Source organism: Branchiostoma floridae, chromosome 1 (assembly GCF_000003815.2).
Source record: "Branchiostoma floridae strain S238N-H82 chromosome 1, Bfl_VNyyK, whole genome shotgun sequence".
NCBI classification, from domain to species: domain Eukaryota; kingdom Metazoa; phylum Chordata; class Leptocardii; order Amphioxiformes; family Branchiostomatidae; genus Branchiostoma; species Branchiostoma floridae.
Genome location: NC_049979.1, coordinates 8392767 through 8409521, shown reverse-complemented (window position 1 = coordinate 8409521; position 16755 = coordinate 8392767). Strand labels below are relative to the sequence as shown.

General features: G+C 42.8%; 1 protein-coding gene across 5 annotated transcripts in view; it reads left to right on the top strand.

Moving 5' to 3' along the window:
- LOC118412823 (transport and Golgi organization protein 1 homolog) overlaps positions 1-16755 on the top strand; it is a 33607-nt gene that overhangs the window by 1513 nt on the left and 15339 nt on the right. For all 5 annotated transcript variants that reach the window (XM_035815894.1, XM_035815887.1, XM_035815872.1 and 2 more), the window contains exons 2-5: positions 223-353; positions 743-841; positions 1251-1821; positions 8845-8901. In XM_035815894.1, coding sequence (XP_035671787.1) covers positions 223-353; positions 743-841; positions 1251-1821; positions 8845-8901 — 858 coding nt within the window. The remainder of the gene's footprint in view (positions 1-222; positions 354-742; positions 842-1250; positions 1822-8844; positions 8902-16755) is intronic.

The following is a 16755-nucleotide window of genomic DNA, read 5'->3' as shown; positions in this document are numbered from 1 at the left end:
TTAAGTTCCTATACAGGGAACATGCGGCTCCAGCGTCTTTTCTGAAGATGTGGCATAAGTGTGAACGGTTGGCTTGAGGTTATCCTTCCCCTCGTACTCTAGCCTTCAGAAACATAGTAAGTTAGTACTAACTACTAAGTACTGACTAGCAACCAAACTGACCCCCAGACATATGCCCCAAATATCCCTTTGCTAACTTAAAGAACATGTGTGTCCTTCCAGAGGCCATTTCTCAGGGCCGTGCGAGGAAGTCCTACAGGTCAGCTGACCCTCGTCTGCTGTCCTTCAACATTCATGATGTCATCACTGTCTTCAGTAAGGAGGCAGACAAGAATGGCTTGTGGGGAGGGGTGGTAAGATATTTCCTCTGTCATTACAATACATATAATAAATATATTATCATGCCAGATTAAAAATCCTGTGCGATTCCTTGTCCTCATCAACATCATTATCAGATTCATCAGCATTGCTGTTTATAGTACAATGTATGTGTATTATTGGTCCGGGCTGTCACCCAAGACCCATCTCTCCATCTTGAGGGACGGAAATTTCTTTTTTGGAGGGAAAAATAGTTATCCCACCTATCAAAAAACTTCATGACATAAAATTTATCAGAATATATTTTGTTAGATTCTAATATGAAACTTAACAACATAGACTCCCAAAAATGAGTGGGACATGAAAAATTCAAAACTGGAGACAACCCTGGATTTTACAAACATTTTGTTCCTTCTGTTGACAGGTTGCTGGGAAGGAGGACACGTTTGGGTACTTTAGGAAGGATGCTCTGGTAGAGCTGAATATATTTCATACATCACTGCCACATATAGTTCCTACAAAGGTAAGGAAGGCATTTTTAAAAACTCTTCTGAATGCATGCGGTAGTTCTTGATGCACATAAAGTGATGCAATAAGCACATGTGTTTTGTAATAAAGCAGAATAAGTAATAATGAACGAACATGAAAGCGAGTGTTTCCATTATTAGATATAAATCACTCCTATTAGTATCAAATATATATGTAACGTTAAGATATGAAATGAAAGCTAATGGTATATGAATGAGCATGAGAACAAGCAAATATTTCTAGTACTCAGTGGAAATACATTCTCCCTATTAGTATTGGAGTTGAGAGTTTTTGATATCATTTTTAAGTGTCTGTGCTGTCTAACCTCTGCCCTTGTTTGTCTTCCTGCATCAAACATGAATAAACTCAATCATTAATGTCTGCTTTATGCATTTTTTTTACAGGAAGCACTGCAAGGAAATATCCAAGAGGAAGAAGACACTTCTCATGGTCACCCCCAGGATCACCTGGCCCCAGGGTCTGAAGGGGAAGACCCTAGGACTATGCATGGGAGGGGGGACCCATCTGTACAGAGATCACAAGTGCCAAATGAAGAGGAGGGGATGGTTCAGTATATGGGTCAGGAGGGGGAGGACCATGGTGCCAAACCTGTCCGTGTTCAGTGGGAACCTATGAACTATGGCGACCCCTCTGAACAGGTCGGGCAAAATGGGGCACCCCCACAGGAGCAGCAACATGGTATGCCCCATCATGAAGTGTCTCATTATGAAGTGCCATATCACACTGAGGAAGGTCACCCTGAACAGAGGACAGGTGGTCTGCAACATGACGTCCCACTATCTCATCAGCAGCACTGGCCACAGGGAACACCCCCTGAAGCCCAACATGGTACATCCCACCAGGAGGACCCCTCTCCCTATGGCATTCACCATCAGCATGAACAGAGGGACTATGGGCACCCACATTATGAGCATGGGGAGAATCAGAACATCCATGAAGAATCATCACAACAGGGTAAGTCATCACCTTGTTGCAAGAAGAGAAAAGTGGCATCAGCGATTTGTGCTTGTCATGTTTTTCGTGTGTTTTGTTCGTTTGTGTCATGTATATAATTTCTTGTCAAACCATACAATGCTTTGTCAGCTGTCAGTTTGTACTTTGCAATTGGTTTTACCATGTAAATTACTAGTCATGTAAACCCAAAGGAAGGGTGAAACATGAGTTCATTAAGCATCTGCCAGCCAAGAACATACATCCTCTAACCAACCTAATCACTCGCATGGTCAGTTTGGTTAATTAGCCGGGGAATTAGAGCTAGAGCTGTCCCTGCATGTTAGACAGTTACATATAAACTGTGTGCATCTTTTTGTTTTGCTTGGCTTGTGAGTTTGATATTTTCCTTATGTCTTGTTTTGTTTTGTTTACTTTGCTTTAGTTTATTATGTTGACTTTTGTTTTGTTGGTTGCATTCCCTTCATGTTTTTGTTTTTTGTTTGCTGTTGGTTGATGCTGTCACTAACTGTACCTAACCCACTAACCCCACAACCAGTAGATGACTACAGACCAGACACACGCCAACCGCACTGGCATGGTCCGGGGCCCGATCACGAGAGAGTGCAGTACACTCACACGGACAGACAATGGGACAGACATGACAGACATGCTTCTCACTTTTATCACAACGAACACTACCGAGATTCTGACCCAACGCACACTCACCATACGCATGAACATAGACATGAACAACATTTGCAACACGACTACAGAGAATGGGAAGATGATATGGCAAATCATCAGCACGATCAGGAAATACTATATCATCACCACCAACAACAGCAGATGGAAGAAACTATGGACCCTCTTCTCTTGCATATGATGGCCACTGACAAAGTACAAGAGCCAGATGAAGCAGATCACTTTGAGGAGAGGATAGAATTTTTCTTTACTGATGATGACTTGAATGACATGCAGCAGCCAGTAGCTATGGGAGATGTATGGAAAGGTAGAACGTTAAAGTCAGTTGATGTAGAAGAGAAGGATCTTAAACCTGTCCCATCAGCCAAAAAGCAGTGGACAGAGGAAGAACTTATTGCATCAAAGCACATTCACAAAGCAGAGATCACACCAAAGGATGAAGAGGAGGTTGATGAAAAGGATGAACAAGAAATGGTCAATCAGGGTCAACCTGGCTTGGAGGAAAATACTCAGGAGATGCCTGATATAGAAGGAAGTCTCAAGGAGCAAACTAAGACAGAAGAAGATAGAAGGGAGCCACTTGAAATACAGGAGGGCCTCAAGGAACAAACTGAATCAAAGGTGGACAGTAAGGAACAGCCTGAGACAGATCTGAAGGAACAAACTGGGATAGAAGAAGATAGTAAGGAACAAACTGAGACAGAAGAGGATAGTAAGGAACAAACTGGGACAGATGAAGATAGTAAGGAACAAACCGGGACAGAAGACGATAGTAAGGAACAAACTGGGACAGATGAAGATAGTAGGCAACAAACTGGGACAGAAGAAGATAGTAAGGAACAAACTGGGACAGAAGAGGATAGTAAGGAACAAACTGGGACAGAAGAAGATAGTAAAGAACAAACTGGGACAGAAGACGATAGTAAGGAACCAGCTGGGACAGAAGAGGATAGTAAGGAACAAACTGGGACAGAAGAAGATAGTAAGGAACAAACTGGGACAGAAGAGGATAGTAAGGAACAAACTGGGACAGAAGAAGATAGTAAAGAACAAACTGGGACAGAAGACGATAGTAAGGAACCAGCTGGGACTGAAGAGGATAATAAGGAACAAACTGGGACAGAAGAAAATAGTAAGGAACAAACTGGGACTGAAGAGGATAGTAGGCAACAAACTGGGACAGAAGAGGATAGTAAGGAACAAACTGGGACAGAAGAGGATAGTAAGGAACAAACTGGGACTGAAGAGGATAGTAAGGAACAAACTGGGACAGAAGAAGATAGTAAGGAACAAACTGGGACAGAAGACGATAGTAAGGAACAAATTGGGACTGAAGAGGATAGTAGGCAACAAACTGGGACAGAAGACGATAGTAAGGAACAAACTGGGACAGAAGACGATAGTAAGGAACAAACTGGGACAGAAGATGATAGTAAGGAACAAACTGGGACAGAAGATGATAGTAAGGAACAAACTGGGACTGAAGACGATAGTAAGGAACAAACTGGGACAGAAGACGATAGTAAGGAACAAACTGGGACTGAAGATGATAGTAAGGAACAAACTGGGGCAGAAGAAGATGGTAAAGAACAAACTGGGACAGAAGAGGATAGTAAGGAACAAACTGGGACAGAAGAAGATAGTAAGGAACAAACTGGGACAGAAGAGGATAGTAAGGAACAAACTGGGACTGAAGAGGATAGTAAGGAACAAACTGGGACAGAAGAAGATAGTAAGGAACAAACTGGGACAGAAGACGATAGTAAGGAACAAATTGGGACTGAAGAGGATAGTAGGCAACAAACTGGGACAGAAGACGATAGTAAGGAACAAACTGGGACAGAAGACGATAGTAAGGAACAAACTGGGACAGAAGACGATAGTAAGGAACAAACTGGGACAGAAGATGATAGTAAGCAACAAACTGGGACTGAAAACGATAGTAAGGAACAAACTGGGACAGAAGACGATAGTAAGGAACAAACTGGGACTGAAGATGATAGTAAGGAACAAACTGGGACAGAAGAAGATGGTAAAGAACAAACTGGGACAGAAGAGGATAGTAAGGAACAAACTGGGACAGAAGAAGATAGTAAGGAACAAACTGGGACAGCAGAAGATAGTAAGGAACAAACTGGGACAGAAGAAGATAGTAAGGAACAAACTGGGACAGAAGAGGATCTAAACAATCAAGCTAAGACAGAGCATGATGGTCAGGGACAATCTGAAACAGAAGGGAATCGTAAGGAACAGTCTGAACTTGGGGATCCCGGGGAAGAAACTGAGACAGAAGGGGATCTTAATGAAGAAACTGAGACAGTTGGGAATCTTAAGGCACAAACTGGGACCAAGGAAGAGTCTAGATTAGAAGAACCTGCCAATGACCAACCTGACAAAGAACAACAAAATAGTGGTCTTACTCCCAAGCACAGGTATATGGCAGTAATGCTGAAGTCAAAGGATAAGGTCTTTCAGGGGACTGTGCTAAATGAAGAAGATGATATAGATATTGGACTGTCAGATGAAGCAGTGGAGGATGGGGTCTTGCTGGAGGTAAAAAATGTTGTAAGCAAGAAGGAAAGCCAAGCAGCTGAGGAACAAGGTGCAATAGAAGGTGCCGTTGCAAATGAACTTGAGGCTGAGAAACCTGGTAGAACAACATCACAAAAGGATTTTCTACCCACAAGAAGTGAAAATCCTTCATATGTCTCTGTTATGCATGGTCACAATAGAGTTATCATGGATAATCATTGGTTAGGTAAGGACAGTGCCTCTCCCCAATCAAAAACAGCAGCCCAATTTTCTTCTGCAAGAAGTGACAGTACATCCTACATCTTTGCTATGCTTGGGGATCAGCATCACAAGCCTGACCATCCACTAGAAACTGAAAGGGATATCCACCCACCTTCAAAGGATGCAGAAACAAAAATAACAGGAAAGTTCACTTCAATGAAGAGTGACAGACCCTCTTACACTTCCTTAGCATTTGGCAATGGTGTGGTCCAAAAGGGCTCTTTGCTGACTGCAACAGAAGAAAGAAGTGTTGATTTGTCAGCTGATCATCTAATGCCGGAGGTACAAAGAAAAACTGTAAAAGTTTTCCTTTCTAACAATGATGATAGTGCTTCACATCCATCATCAATGTTGGGTAAGGGTATGGGAGAAAGTAACAGTAGAAATTCCTACTCCCAGGTGATGACGGGTTTGTACTGGACTGAAGCTATATCCTCTTCAAAATCAGTGACGACACTTGCACCTTTGGCTGACGACCTCGACCAAGAAACAAAGGTGCTTCAGAAAGATCCAACAGTTTTGGGTGATCGCGTGCCTTCACCCTATGTTGTGCCCAAAGTTCTCACTGAAGGTGAATTGAAACTCACATACTTACAAGTCATGGGACTGAACTTAGAGAAGATGTCACCAAGCACATTAACCATCTCAGCTGCCAGGGCTATGAAATCTACATATAAAGATGTTGGCCAACCACAGGGATCTGCTCAGGAAGTTTTTACAGTATCTGGTGATAAAATGATCTCTCCAGACACAAACATTGCTCCCACAAAGCATACCCCCACACAAACATACATGAGGGTGATGACAGGTCTTTCTGAAGGTAAGGCTTTGCCAACTTCAACAAAACTCAGTGAGGCAACTGCAACCAGCAAAGAAGGGCATGTGAAGCAGATGGATGAAATAGATTCTGTTTATAAAATCCCAACACTGGACATCACACATAAAGACTCCACAGAATATGCAGACAGACCCACGTACATGCAGGTCGTCATGAGTGTTTATCAGAGTCAGATATTTTCTGATCTTGAAATCGCAGAACACAGGCCAAGACCTGAAGATGTAGAAAGCACCAGTCACGACCACAAAGTAGACACTCATAAACAGGCAACAATGCCTCCAAAGCAATCCTCAACAACCTCTACCATATCCAAAGTCCCTACAGGAAATGTTCCCAATCCAACATATTCACAGATGTTGACAGGTATATATCACAGTCAAACAGCACCTGAAACACGATCTGCAGAAAAAGACATAGACATGAGTGCCAAAACAGAAGAGAAAAGTTCTGCAGATGACATTTACGACCTCTCTGCTGTGCCAAGTGTTTCCAAAGAGAGCAGCTCCAGACCCACTTATCCACATGTAATGAGAGAATCTCATTTTGACCAAACAGCGCACAAAGCTGTAGCAATATCAGCTCACACACCAGACGTTGTTACTATGCCAATCAGCACACCCTTTGTGGTAAATGACATCACCTTAGCAAAGACTCCCAGAGCCACATACACAAGGATAATGGCACCTCTTCACCTGACTGAAACAGCTGATGACACACCTACACAATCAGTATCAGCTGCTGAAAACATGGTTCCAAAACCAGTTCAACATCCTGTGCCAACAACTAAACCTAGTCAAATCTCAACACCCTCCATGCCAGCTAAATCGCTTACAAAGAGCAGTGCCAAATTGACATATTCTCAAACAGTAGAATCAATTCTAACTGACCAGAGTCAGTCAAGCACACAAAAATTAAAAAGACTGGAACAAACAAAACCAGTAGCTACTGATGACAAAGATCTGGATCAAGATCTGGCAGAGCCAAGTGCACCAGTTTCCACTGACCAGATCGCTTCTTCGATTTTGTCCAACCTTCCCCCTACTGACACCACAATCAGTCCAACATATGCCAAGGTAATGATAGAGCTTTACAAAGGTCCCATAACACTAAAAACTGTGACACCCTCACTGCCTGTACATGAAGCAATGGAAGACATGCTCAAATCAGGACACAGTGCCAAACCTACAGATTCAGAACACAGTGCCAAACCTACAGATTCAGAACACAGTGCCAAACCTACAGACTCAGAACACAGTGCCAAACTAACAGATTCTGAACATAGTGCCAAACTCACAGATTCTGAACATAGTGCCAAACTCACATACTCTCTGGTGATGACAGGTCTTCTCAAAGCTGAAGATACATCCAAACTGTCAACTCATCCAGTGCCAACAGCTTTCCTAACAACAGATAAAGAAAGCAGAGAAATATTGGAGGTTGCAGAGAGAGGTGAGGAAAGGGTGAGGAAATTCCCCACTGGAAATAGTGCCAAGCCAACCTATTCTCAAACAATGGCAGTTATGTACTCTGACCAGGCAGTACCTGAAGCATCAGATGAAAGACTCAGCAAAGCAGCTTTAGACATAGACCAGGATCAGCACATTACTGAGACCATCCCATCCCCTGATAGGAAGGAACGTTTACCCACTAGTCCCAGACTTCCACCAGACAGTACTTCCAAATCCACATACTCACAGGTGATGACAGAGACCTTCCTGGATTACCTGGGCAAGGAAACCTCACACCAACCAGAAGTGACATCTGACTCAACGACTGAAGCTATCAGCAAACCAGTTTCTAAACCTGATCAGGTACCTCTAGCTAAGCCTCATGCAAAAAGCAGTGCCAAACACACTTACAGTCAGCTAATACAGAGTTTGCTTACAAGTTCAGTTGGGACACCTAAAACGACAAGCACGGTGGTGAGCCAAGAGGACCAAACTGTGCAGACAGATGTAACAGTTTCTGGTCGTGATCCTGTCCCTGCAGTTATCACAGCTCCAGAACTGGTAGTAAAGACTTCTCACACAAAAGCTATCAGTACTTCCTGGTCACAGTACCTTGAGGTCATGGTCAAGCCTCATGGGTTCACTGTATCTACAGAACCTTCACTTCTCACCCCGACATCAACTCAGCCAATACAGACAGACATGGACAGTGACACTGACATTGATGGAAAGACAAAGGAATCGGAAAGTGCCAAAGAGGATGGCTATCAGCCAGAAAGTGCCAAACACACTGCACACAGTATTGTTACATGTGAGTCACAATGACTTGCTTCAGCTCCAAGTAGGGGGCAGGCAAAGATGCTTCCCTGTAGTGTCTCTAGAGCTGTGTAGCTGAGTAGAACTGACATTCTTCTTCAACCTGTAGGACAGCTACTGAGATAAAAAAAAGCTCACCTCTTGAAACATCTGATAGAAGCCTTTTTAGCCTTTTTTTTCTTTTGACCTTCATACTACACTCACTAGTAGTGCTGCTTAGTAGCATGGCTTGAAACCATTAGTGTGTGACCCAGTAGAAATATAACCTCTGATCACAAACGAGATGTACTAATTGCTTAACTTAAAGTATAAGTTGTAGTAAGTAACAACAGAAACAGTGTGACTTGCAGTCATTTTAGAGCTGACTCTTAAAGAAACAGACTGGTAGTCATATCACTCATGTCATATGAAAGCTTTTTTGACTGATTCAATCTTGTCCATTTTCAGCATCTAAAGAAGAACATGACACAAATTTAGAGCAGAAGAGATCACACAGGAGAAAAGGTAAGTGCCTAGTGAAGGGTCAGAACACTTCCTTGCAGGAGTGGACTTTCTTTTCTTTTCATCATCATTGTCCTGCAACTTTTGCAAAGTATAGATCACAATTTTTGCTACAGTTATATCTCTGTTACTTTGACAAGGACACGACTGAGTGACAGAAATGAAATAATTTATGATGTGAATGAATTTGTCACCTTTAAGCAAGCAAGAATACTTTTAACTGGTGTTTTCAAACACACTGGGCATTATGTCTCATACTACAACACACATAAAAACACCATCCATACATACACAAAGACATAGACCCAGCCTTTCTTTATCACTGCATATATCCCATGAACTTCTCACATATCACATACATGTACTCCTGACTCCCACCATGCTCATGTCTCTGTAGTCACCCAGAGTGCCATACTAGTATCTGATCAAGGACTGAATTGAAACAACAGATATTTCTCATTATGATGCCACTTCAGTAGTTTGATACCAACATAAAGAAAAGGGTATGACCTTAGTACCAAGGACATACAGCAATGATGGCACTAAAGGAAACGTATGATAACATTGACTGTGTAACCTTTTCATAATGGTACATATTGCCTTTTGAAAGACTTCTTTGATGCAAGACAAAGGACAAGTGACATTTTGTTTACTCCCTCGTTCATGATTAGTAATTGCAAGTACATGTACTCATCATATAATCATTGTCGTTTTGTATTAACTAAGAAATAAAAATTTCCATCCATAAAAACATGTCTTACGTGGTAGAATGACCATCTGGTAATGCATGTAATGCTAGTTCACCTTTATCCATTGGGTAACCTATATCCGTTGCTTTTCAAAACAGGGTATTGGGGGATATCACGTTGATGGACTTTAGTTTCAAATTGCAATATATTCAGGATATTGCAGTTTAAAACTATCACCCGCTGACTTGATGTGCCTAAATACACTGTTTTTAAAAAGCAACGGATATAGGTTACCCAACGGATAAGGGTGAACTAGCGTTATGTGTGTATCATATAACAATTCCTTGACTCGCAAAAGAAAATCTTCTATTGTTTTAATTCAAATCATTTGTACATTAGGCAACATTTAAACCTAACATAGCTGACATGTACTGATTCTTATGATTGATGATTATGATAAATCACAAAGCTCTGTTATGATGTCTGTGCCACTAACAGCTGCCACTGAGTTCAAGCCACTGACACCCTCACACCTGCCAGCAGTCACCACCACCATCCTGCCCACAGACAGCACAGCACAGCCTGTCTGTCCCTCACTAACATACTGGGAACAGCTAACTCACATGCACAGGCCAACTTCTGTAACTCCAGAAGACAAACACTACAGACATGAACGTTTAGCAGTCACCACCACCATCCTGCCCACAGACGGCACAGCACAGCCTGTCTGTCCCTCACTGACATACTGGGAACAGCTAACACTCATGCACAGGCCAACTTCTAGATCTGTAACTCCAGAAGACAAACACTACAGACATGAACGTTTAGCAGTCACCAGCACCATCCTGCCCACAGACGGCACAGCACAGCCTGTCTGTCCCTCACTAACATACTGGGAACAGCTAACTCACATGCACAGGCCAACTTCTGTATCTCCAGAAGACAAACACTACAGACATGAACCTTTACACACCCCAATCTGCCAGGATTGTCAGTGGTCCTCCCAACCAGGTTATATAGAAGTGATGAGGCATGCATCTAAGCCTTCACCAAAGAAATTACCTACCCAACAGTCAGTTTGTCCTAAACCTTCCCTACTAGACACAGTGATGGAGACGATGACAGGTTCTTTAAAAGAAACAAAACATTCAGTGGTCAGTGTAAAACTGTTAGACACAAGTCAATTACAGACATCAGAGACTGCTATGGGAACAGATGATTCTCCTATCACACATCAGCAAAGTTTCACCAAAGTAATGACTAGAGTAGGCCCACTTGTCTCAACTTTGCAGAAGGATGTATCTGTAAAACAACAGTTACTAAAAACTGCAGCAAGCTCCCAACCAACCTGCTTGCAGCAGTCTGTTCTACATGTCCTGATGAACACGAGCCCATTGAAGGACAAAGAACCTGTATCCAGCACCTCTAGGCCACCAATGTTGAAGCCAGGGACTAAAATTGATATAGATCTTTTCCCTGTAACAAAGTCTAGTTATGTAGAACTAATGACCATGATGTGTTTGCCATCAAGTCTGTTAAAGGACATTTCTGCAAAACAACAGCCATCAAGTACAGCACCGTCCATCCCACTGACTTCCCCACAACTCTCTTTCTACAATGCTGTAACACTGACCTGTGCACTGACAGACTCTGAAAACCTTTTGATCAGCTCAATGCTGGTCAAAACCAGCCCTCTGGAGAAATTAGAGAGTGTCTCAGGAGCTCGTCATCATCCTGTCATGAATCAAAGTTATACTGAAGTCCTGACTGGAGTTACATTCTCCCAGAAGGATGTTTCTGTTAAGCATTCAGCAGCACTAAGCCCACAGGCATCCTGCTCACAGCTCTGTGTCCTGCATCTTCTGACACACACATGTCCACTGAAAGAAACAGAACTTGTGCCACGCACCTCTAAAATGCCCAAAGTAAGTCAGATATTGAAACAAAAGACTAAAGGGCAAGTGAATCACACCGCTACACAGCCTACATACATGGAATTGATGACCATGATGTGTTTCCTATCAACAAGTTTCCAAAAGGAGATTTCTGTTAGACAACAGCCATCCCGTACAGCGCCAGCTGTTCCACTGACTTCTCCACAACGATCTCTCTACATTGCCAAAACACCTACCTCTGAGCTGAAGGACTCAAGCATTCCCAATTTGTCAGAAACAACTCCTCCATTCATGCCAACAGATATATTATTACCTGGCTGTTGCACTGCAATCCAGCATAGTTACACAGAAGTGATGCTGAAGGTCGTCCTTCCTCTCAGAACACAACACAAGGTCACTCCTGTTACATACCTCTCACAAAGGACAGCACCTAGCACACTACTGTCTTACTCACAATCCCATCTCCTCCATGCATTAACATGCACATGTCCCATGGAAGAAAGAGTAATACATGTAGAACAAGGTCCTCTGTTGCAACTAGAGACTAAAGCAGCATCTGGCAAATGTCCTCTTACACAGGTTAGCTATTCACAGGTTATGACAAGGGTAGGCCTGCCACCAAGAAGTGTACAAGGAGATAAATTCACTGAACTTGAACTGCCATTGAGCACCTCTGAACTACCAATATTGAAGCCAGCGACAGAAACGGAAATAAATCTATGCCCTGCTACACAACCTGATTATATGGAACTTATGACCATGACAAGTTTGACACCAAAAATGCTCCAAAAGGACATTTCTGTTAAGCAACAACCAGCCAGTAGAGCAGTGACTGTTCCACCAACTAGTATTGTCCCCGGAGAGGAACCACCAAAGACTGCACCAGTTTCACAGCCGACATCCCCACAGCATTCTTTCATCAATACAATAACACTGACATGTTCACTGAAAGAGTCAGGTCTTCATACACCAGTTATGGCAAGGCTAAACTTGCCAGCAAGTAGTTTCGAAATTGGTGAATCTTCTGTACCTGAAGAACCGAAGAAAGCACCAGTCCTACAGCCCACATCCCCACAGCATTCATTCATCAATGCAATAATGCTGACATCCCCACTGAAAGAGTCAGGTCATTATACACAGACTATGGCAAGGCCAGACTTGCCACCAAGTAGTGTCCAAAGAGATGAATCTTCTATACCTGAAGAACCAAAGAAAGCACCAGTCCTACATCCAACATCCCCACAGCATTCATTCATGGGTGTAGTAACACCGACATGCCCACTGAAAGAGTCAGGTCATTATACACAGGTTATGGCAAGGATAGACTTGCCACCAAGTAGTGTCCAAAGAGATGAATCTTCTGTACCTGAAGAACCGAAGACAGCACCAGTTCTACAGCCAACATCCCCACAGCATTCTTTCATCAATGCAATAATGCTGACATCCCCACTGAAAGAGTCAGGTCATTATACACAGACTATGGCAAGGCCAGACTTGTCACCAAGTAGTGTCCAAAGAGATAAATATTCTGTACCTGAAGAACCAAAGAAAGCACCAGTCCTACAGCCGACATCTCCACAGCATTCATTCATTAATGGCATAACATTGACATGTCCACTGAAAGAGCCAGGTCATCATACACAGGTTATGGCAAGGCTAGACCTGCCTCCAAGTAGTGTCGAAATTGGTGAATCTTCTGTACCTGAAGAACCGAAGAAAGTACTAGTCCTACAGCCAACATCCCCACAGCATTCATTCATCAATGCCATAACATTGACATGTCCACTGAAAGACTCAGGTCATCATACACAGGTTATGGCAAGGCTAGACTTGCCACCAAGTAGTGTCCAAGTAGATGAATCTTCTGTACCTGAAGAAGCAAAGACAGCACCTGTCCTACAGCCAACATCCCTACAGCATTCTTTCATGGATGTGGTAACACTGACGTGTCCACTGAAAAAGTCAGTTCATTATACACAGGTTATGGCAAAGCTAGGCCTGCCAGCAAGCAGTGTCCAACTAGATGAATCCTTTGTACCTGAAGAAGCAAAGACAGCACCAGTCTTACAGCTAACATCCCCACAGCATTCATTCATGGCTGTAGTAACACAGACATGTTCACTTGATGAGTCAGGTTATCTTACACAGGCAACACACCAAAAAGTTAGTGTCCAAGGAGATGCATCCATGATCCCAGAACCACTTACAATTGCACGAGTCTCCCACCGAACACCTCTGCAGCATTCATTCATTGATGCAATAACAATGATATGTCCACTAAAAGAGTCAGGTCATTTTGTGCCTCTGAAATCAGGACTTCCTACAAGACCACTGACCAAGCAGGAAAAAACTAGCAACTGCCCTGCTATATGTTATATGGAAGTCATGATCTTAGCAGATATTCCTGAGAGAGATTCTGTAAAAGATATGTCTGTTGCACAGTATTCACCAAGAAGTGGCACAATCTTACACCCAACTTGTGTAAAGCTCTCTCTTTTACATGTCTTCACAAAGAAGTGTCAGCTGAAGGAAGCAGAGCATGTACTGGACAGTTCTATAGCTATGTCACCAAGACCAAGTAGTTTGCTGAAACTAAAGTTCAAAGATGGAACATGTCAGCCCTCTGCCATACAGCCAAGTTATGTAGAAGTTATGACTAAGGTATATTTGTCAAAGGAAGTTTTGAGAGGGGAAATTTCTGTTACACAACATCAACCAAGGGATCCTCTGAAAGATGTGTCTGTTGCACAGCAGTCACGAAGAACAGAAACAACCCCACACCCAACTTGCATACAATTCTCTCTCCTACATGTCTTAACAAAAAAGTGTCAACTGAAGGGAGCAGAACATGTACTGGAACATCCTATAGTTAAGTCACCAAGAACAAGTGATGTACTGAAACAAGAGTCAAAAGAGGGAACATGTCAGCCCTCTGCCATACAGCCAAGTTATATAGAAGTTATGACTAGGGTATGTTTGCCACTGAAACTTTTGAGGGGGAAAATTTCTGTTACACAATATGAACCAAGAACAGAACCAATGTTACAGGCAACATCACATCATCAACCAAGGTCAGAGCCTGCCTTACAGATGGCATCCCCACGGCCCCCATTGTTCAATGCCTTAAAGCTAACATGCCCATTGAAGGAGACAAGGTACCCTGTGACATTAAAGTCAGACCCTTTGGTGAAACAAGGAACTAAAGCTGAAAGCTGCAGTTACCCACTAACACAACCAACATACACAGAAATTATGACCAAGGCCTCCCTGCAAGCCCAAACAAGTCAGCAAGTTGTTACAATTGTAAAAGAGTCATTGAAGATAAAACCAATTTGGGAGATGACATATCTTCACGTTTCTCTGCTCAATGCCTTACTGCTAAAATGTTCACTGAATCAAACAACCAGTTCTGTGCCACTAGATACTCATCCAGTAAAGCCAGATACAGGCACTTTGGTGAAACCAGGAACTAAAGTTGTGAGCTACAGTTACCCACCAACACAACCAACTTATACAGAAGTTATGACTTCGGCTTCTCTGCATGCCAGAAGTAGTCAGCATGATGTAAAGATTGTAAAGCATTCTTGGAAGATTTTAGAGATGACATATCTTCATGTCTCCCTGCTGAATGCACTAATGCTAAAATGTTCACTGGAACAACCAACCAGTTCTGGGCCACTGGATATCACTTATCCTGTACAACAAGATACTGATGTAGTAACAGGCCATGGCCCACTGAGACAACCTAGTTACGTAGAACTGATGATTGGAGTCAGTTATCAAAAGGATGTTTTTGTGATGCACCATCCAGCAAGGAAACCCCCTACAAAACAGCCAAGTTGTCTGCTGTTCTCTCCCTACCATGTTTTAACACTGACATGCCCCTTGAAGAAAACTGATCCCATTGAAGCCAGACTTGAGCTGAAGGAAACTGATCATTTAATGCAGCTTCAAAGAGAAGATAGTCCATCTGTATGCCCTGCTTTCAGCTTTGAGCTGTATCTTGATGTGACATACCCTGTCTGTTGTGCAGAAACACCAGTCAATGTGATCATGTCAGACTCATCTGATGAAGTAGTGCAACATGCCAATACAAGTTCATCTGCAGCTGTTTCCCCCAAATCCCAGTTTATCTGCCTGCTACACAGACATGTCTGCCCTGCTGATGCAAGTTGCTCATTGTGGCAAACCGAGTCACACGTGGAAGAGGCACAGTTAATAGATGATACTGAACTGGTGGATAAACATGTTGAGCATTCCTGTCCAGATTTGAAACTCCCTAGAACATGTTTGTACCATTCATTGTTTTGGACCTGCCCAGCAGATCTAAATTGCACAGTAGAAGTACAATCATTGAAACCATTGCAGAGAGCTGGGTCATTTTCTAGTAATGAATCTTGCAAACCAGAACCCACAATGTGGGGAAAATTACTATTACAGCAATTACAGAAACAATGTTTATCTGACATCAACATCATTGTACCAGGAGCTGCCTTGCATCCATACAAGTCACAGGAACAGCATCTAGTTAAAGAAAAAGAGAGAGCAAGTACAGATTGTACTAATCTAGTATCAGCAAGGTTATGCTTCCAGTACCTCCTACACAAGATGTGCCCTGCTGATTTCAACTGCAGCATGGCTGACTCACACATTTCAAGGACACAGAAAAGACAGGTCACACAAGCCCTTTGGGGTCCCCAAGAAGGATCTGATTTTGTTCAGATGTATCAAACATGTCCACTGGTTATCCTACAGTCATGTCCAGTTGATGGAAACTGTACTGTTGAGCACCATGAAAATATAGATCCCCAGGTTGTAGAGGATGTACATTTGATATATAAGTCTCTGCTTGAGACATGCTTGCTGCCAGTGTATGATATTTGCCCAGCTGATGGAAACTGTACGCTGAAATGTCCATTCCCATCAATAAGCCATGTACCTGATGCATACATAAGAGAGGTGGTACCTGATAGCGTTTGTCGGCCATTCTCTTTCCATACTTGCCCAGCTGATCACAACTGCAGTGTAGAGCTTTTCCCTTCAAGTATCCAAGTAACTCCAACAGTGAGAGAATTTCAAGATCAAGTGATGTACTCAGCTTTGATTTGTAAAAGAGAGTACACCATGAGTTGTCCTGTTGACCTAAACTGCACCTCTGACCATCTATCCTATTACACCACATCAAACACAACAAGTCACACACTAACACTGACAGCTGAAACAGTGACGCCGTTGGCCCAACCCTGGGTTACAATGCCTACAATCAGTTGTCC